This window comes from Crocuta crocuta, unplaced genomic scaffold (assembly GCF_008692635.1).
Source record: "Crocuta crocuta isolate KB4526 unplaced genomic scaffold, BGI_CrCroc_1.0 scaffold41, whole genome shotgun sequence".
Classification (NCBI taxonomy): Eukaryota; Metazoa; Chordata; class Mammalia; order Carnivora; family Hyaenidae; genus Crocuta; species Crocuta crocuta.
The window spans coordinates 19,731,939-19,737,473 of record NW_027529428.1 but is presented as its reverse complement, the minus strand read 5'-3'; the positions used below and the strand labels follow the sequence as shown (position 1 = coordinate 19,737,473).

Genomic DNA, 5,535 nt, shown 5'->3' with positions numbered 1-5,535 from the left:
GGGGGGCCGGGCCCCTCCGGGCGGGGCGCGGGGGTGGGGCTCGGGGGAGGGGAAGGGGCCAGGCGGCCGCTGGCCTCGCGTCTGTGCGTTTCCGCTGTCCGGAGACTTGGAAATATCTATCTTGCGGGGAAAAATGGAGCCTGCTTCTGGGAGGCCCTACCGATCAGTCATTCCTGCCCCAGCTAGGGATTTTTTTTTTCTTTTTTTGCCGCGCTTAACTTCGAAGTCTGTCCGCTTGGTTTTGTAGAGGAAGCGCACGCCACACGGTTCTCCCGTGGTCTGTGCGCCTTAGGTGCCGCGGGCGGCCGACGACGCGCAGACTGTAAGGAGCACCTGTGCGGAGGTGGACGGGCGCCCTGCAGCCCTGGGGCCCCGACTCGGGGAGGGTACTTGCGTCTGCAGTGTCCGTGCACTGGCGCAGTTAGTGAGGAGAGTGGCGCCAGCCGGATCCCCAGACTTGCAGCCCAGTTAGCCGAGTGGTTCGTCGGTGGGAGAGGACAGCGGAAAACGCCCTTCATCTTTGTGCTGTAAATACAGTCGGGGTTTCCTAGCGTGCGTATGCTCTGGCTCTTCTGGGCGCGGACTGGGAGACCGAGGTCCTGGGGGCAGTTAACTGTCTGACCTCCTGCACCGTGTCTTGTTCCTGGGACCCTCCTGCTTACCTGGCCTTGGCCTCGACCCACATGCCCACGGTCGGGAAGTGAAGGTTTTGGCCTTCACGGCTTTTGGCCGTGTTTTCCTCGCATGTAGTTATAAAGTGTCTCTTTGCCGGAAGCTAGCGTTCTCCTGCAGTTTGAGGCCGCGGAATAAACACTGTCCGGTTGTAATCCAACCGGATAAAGCCTGTTCCACAGTTAATGGGAAGGGCAGCGTGTGACTCAGGCCCAATTACCGTTGGTACTTTTGTGTAGTCCGCGTGATGTGACTGGGAGCCGGTTAGCATTGCCCTGCTCGGGCAGAGACCTAACAGCCACGACTACAGAGGGTGGACAGGAGATAACATGTGAAGAGCCTTAAAAGTATATGTTACAGCAGCGTTTCAAGATAACACAAAATACACGTATTTTGGCTGTTCATACTGTCCCTAAGGTTCGGGTCAAAGGTTGGCTCTCCGTAATTCACTATGGGGTACTCCAATGTTACATGTGGGTTTTCAAATGCGCAGGAGATCAGTGCCCTTTAACCCCGTGCTCTTCACCATCAGGGGTAAAAACTGAGCATAATCGGATTCATGGCAGACGAACATAGCAACACAGTTGTTTTGAGTCTCATTTCTTTTTTGTAAATAATACGAAATGGGTATTTAATTCACATTCACAGACTAGAATTTAAGTTGATAACTGTTAGTGCTAATGCAGGGTTATGGGTTCAGTTTTCTCCTGTGCCAAAAAGTGTGACTCACCAGCTTGCTCCTTTCTCGCCCTCCCCTGCGCCCCTAGCCAACGGACTCCTCGGTGGTAGATATTTTAATACTGGTCAAGAAATGTGCTTCGTGGTTAAGGGTGACTAACTTTACAGATACTGGAAATGCCAAAAATGGGTCAGGGAATTGTGATTTATAAAGACCTTTTTACTTAAGCAGGATGCAGATTTGTTCCTTAAGACTTTTTACAAAGTTACAGTTGTACCTGTTTCTGAAGGTTTGACATTTAAGAGTATTCCATGCTTTCCTGAAAAAAAGTTTTGGATGTTCATTAGGATAGAAGTCTGTAACTTACGGAAAACTGAAGGTGTAAGGTTATCTGGTACGTGTATATGTGGGACTTGGGCTTTTTTAAAAATTTTTATTTGAAAAAACTGCTAGACTATATAAGGATTTGTATATACTGCAAATCTATAACGTTTAGTAGTGGGAAGACCAAAGTAACTAACAAAGTAGTTTTCTTTCCTTTTCTGTAAAAGGCCACATGGGTCTGGGATGACAGTTCTACAGTCAGGAACCATCTCCAATTTACAAGGCTTCTGTGGACTTAGATGGCTTCTCTAGCTCACTGACCACATCAGTCCGCTTCATAACCAACAGGAAAGAACAAGGAAGGGAGTTGGGCATGTTCTTTCCTTTTGAAAACAGTTTGCATCAGTTGCATATTTTTATGCATCCTATTGGCCAGGATTTAAGTCATCAGAGGTAACTGTATGGGAGGTTGGGATGTTTTGGAGAACCATGAGCCTGGCTTAAGTTTTGGGGCTTCTATTTCTGCAGAAGACGGGGACAAGTAGCAAGCAGTCTCTTAGAGAAGAAAGCAGAGTCTTAAAATGCCTCTGGTTTCGCGACCGAATATCCTTTTCTACCTATTTTGAACATACTCCATCAAAAATCAGAAAGATATTCAGTGGTTTTCAAGATGGATGCTGACAGTAACATAATTAAGAGTTGCTTGAAAAATCTGATTATTTTGAACTCCGATTTTAAGTATCCTGAAAATGTATTTATAAAGTGCTCACAATTGTAGGAAAAAGGTGTATTTACTAATACTTGGCTGTATCTTCACAGGCATGTCATGTTACCCAGAGAACTTTCCAAACAAGTACCGAAAACCCATCTGATGTCTGAAGAGGAGTGGAGGAGACTTGGTGTCCAACAGAGTCTAGGCTGGGTTCACTACATGATTCATGAGCCGGGTAAGGGCAAGATCTGCTGTTGAGGAAGGCATTAACTGAGCTAAAATAGTAGGGTTGTGCTTGCTGAAAACTGTTAATAGTAGTGTCTTATTTTGATAGTAGATTTATAATTCTGGTGTTCCCTCCTCCCCACCTTTGAAAACTTCGAAAACTAAGAACTTAAGACACTTTAAGTGTCCTCAAGTTCTATGCCTAGAAGTTAATGCAATCTGAAGTGATTTGCCTTTTCTTTTAGACTTGTACTAAGGGATAAGTGTTATCTACCACACGGAGATGAAAGAAGGTAACAGTGAATGGTGCTATGTGTGTTACGTATTAGCGTTTGTGTTGAGGTGTGGTGTTCCACACATTTTCCATTTTTCCAGATACACTTGGGCTAAATTCTATTTTTGTGTTACTAATTTAACTTAAACGATTTATAATGCTTCGAACACAATTTGAAGGCATGCCATAGAAGCTGAATTAGGTGAACTAGAGTGATCTTGTTTTCTGCTCTTGTTAAAGAAAATCAGCAGTAGCAGCATCAGAAACTGGGGTTGGGGCATTTAATTCAATCTCCATTCAAAAGCTCTTTCTCCAGCTAATACCAGAGCAGCAACTGAGGAACTGTAGAACCCTGCCCCCCACAAACAACCTTAGGGAATGGGCCCCAGGGATCTGTACTTTCTACAGGCTGGTGGTTTTTGAATTTGGTATTAGGTGTCTTTTTCCCATGAAGAGGTAACCTTTCTCGTTTCACGGGAATAGAGATTCTGAAGGTAGAAACCATTCTCCTCAAAGTGGCTTCTCTACTTAGCATCTTTCTAAAGGGGAGGTAAAACTAAAACATATTCAGGGGAATATTCTCATTATTAGCTTATTTTTTTCTGTTCACAGTTGACAGTGACTTTTGAATGTATTTCAGATACTTCAATAAGTAACAGTTGATCATAGATTAATCTTGGTTCAATTGAGAATTTGAATTTTTGGTTGATTGAAAATTGTATTAAAATTATATAAAATATTTTGTTTCCACAGAACCACATATTCTTCTCTTTAGACGACCTCTTCCAAAAGAGCAACAAAAATGAAGTCTATCTGGGGATCGTCGTAAATCTTTTTCAAATTTAATGTATATGTGTATATAAGGTAGTATTCAGTGAATACTTGAAAAATGTACAAATCGTTCATCCATATCTGTGCATAAGCTGTATTCTTCACAGCAACAGAGCTCAGTTAAATGCAACTGCAAGTAGGTTACTGTAAGCTGTTCAAGATAAAATTTTTCCTAGTCAGTTTTTCTCTTAATATAAGTGCCTGTTTGACTTTGCCTGTTATTTTTGTTAAATAAAGTTTGTATGTTGCATTTATTTACTGGGGTTTGTTTATTTAAAAAATGTTGGTTTTAATATTTATTCAGTCATTTTGAGAGGGAGCACACATGGGGGAGGGGCAGAGAGAATCCCAAGCAGGTTCCATGCTGTCTGGGGCGGGGGTTTGAGCTCATGAACCTTGAATCATGACCTGAGTAGAAATGGAAGAGTCAGGCACTTAACTGAGCCACTCAGGTGTCCCAAGGGGGTTTTTCTTAAGGTTAACTTTTGTCTGTTGAGGTGGTTAGATGATCAGTTTACAATGTTGGTGTGGAGGAAATAAATGTTAATGATTAATTGGGGTTTAAAACAACTTGGTTTGTGGGGGGTGCCATTTCGTTCACTTAGAAAGAAACAAGGCTAAGTTTCATAGAGACCTTCGTTTTCATTGCTCCACTGTTAGTGTAGTTCCTGGAGAACCGTCCAATCGTGAAGAACTGACAGGTATGGTGGGGCTTTGAGGAAACCCACTGACCTTGTTTGGCTCCATTTGCCAAGTGGGCGTAATGTTCCCTACAAAATATCATAGCATTTTTAAAGTTGAAAGGCGCTGTGAAACACCCTTCATTCTCTATGTATGTTGTGTCTGTTAAACTGTCTTCAGCTGCTACGGTGTAATAGGGTGAGTACACATGCCATCTTCGCTGTGCTGGGGACACTTTAAGATGGAGAGTCTGGTGGGGCGCCTCGGTGGCTCAGTTAAGCGTCTGACTTCGGTTTAGGTCATGATCTTGCGGTTGGTCGGTTTGAGCCCCAAGTCGGGCTCTGTGCTGACAGCTCAGAGCCTGGAGCCTGCTTCGGATTCTGTGTCTCCCTCTCTCTCTGACCTTCCGCTGCTCAAGCTGTCTCTCTCAAAAAAAAAAAAAAAAGTCTGGTGATGGGTCCTCTGCCCCTCCCTGTCTGTCTTCATACGTGGACGAGGACAGGAAGTCCTGCCAGTCGTGCTGAGCAGCAGCCTAGACCTTACTTCTGCCCCTGGGGGCCCAGAGTTAGCAAGCAAGCAAGCGGCCCGAACTGCAACTGCTATGTCAGCGTCGCTGTATTGTGGGTAAACCTAACTGTACAGACGGAGCACGGACACCGGCCTCCACCTTCCGCAGTGGTGGCTGCCAGACCCTAGGCCCTGCGGGTGGGTCCACGCAGACAAACCACGCGAACCGAGCCGCCCGCATTTCCCGCCTTCAATGCCTGCTGGTCCACGAACACGAGCGTCCGTGCAGGGGCGGCACGCCTGCGGCCTGAGACTTGGCCCCTTCTTACCCGCTACTGGGGGGGACCCCCGACCCTCCCTCCAGGTCGCCCACGCCCGCCACGCCTCCTTCCCTCGCGGCCACTGGTCGGTTGGAAGGAACGCGGCGGCCGTGAAATGACTTTTCGGGCTCGCTTCCGGGGTGCTGGAAGTCCGTGGTTTCGGCCCTACTGTGACCCACGGTACGCGGCCCTTTCTTCCGCCGCCATGCGCACTTCCGGCCGGAAGCGGGGCGGGCCCGGGCGCGTTTCTGTGACGCGCTTCCTGGCGTCCGCTCCGAAGGCGGAAAAGCCGGGAGGAGGAGCGCCGCGC

The 5,535-nt window shown here is 46.7% G+C and overlaps 2 protein-coding genes across 2 annotated transcripts in view; both read left to right on the top strand.

Annotated features, from left to right (window-relative positions):
• The window catches only part of CKS2 (CDC28 protein kinase regulatory subunit 2), a 4,363-nt gene extending 392 nt beyond the window's left edge, over nucleotides 1-3,971 (top strand). The window contains exons 2-3 of the mRNA XM_077759490.1: nucleotides 2,495-2,622; nucleotides 3,640-3,971. Coding sequence (XP_077615616.1) covers nucleotides 2,495-2,622; nucleotides 3,640-3,692 — 181 coding nt within the window. The 3' untranslated portion in view covers nucleotides 3,693-3,971. The remainder of the gene's footprint in view (nucleotides 1-2,494; nucleotides 2,623-3,639) is intronic.
• Nucleotides 3,972-5,430: 1,459 nt separating this feature from the next.
• Nucleotides 5,431-5,535, top strand: part of SECISBP2 (SECIS binding protein 2) — a 41,300-nt gene continuing 41,195 nt past the window's right edge. The window contains exon 1 of the mRNA XM_077759333.1: nucleotides 5,431-5,475. Within this exon, the coding sequence (XP_077615459.1) occupies nucleotides 5,431-5,475 (45 nt within the window). The remainder of the gene's footprint in view (nucleotides 5,476-5,535) is intronic.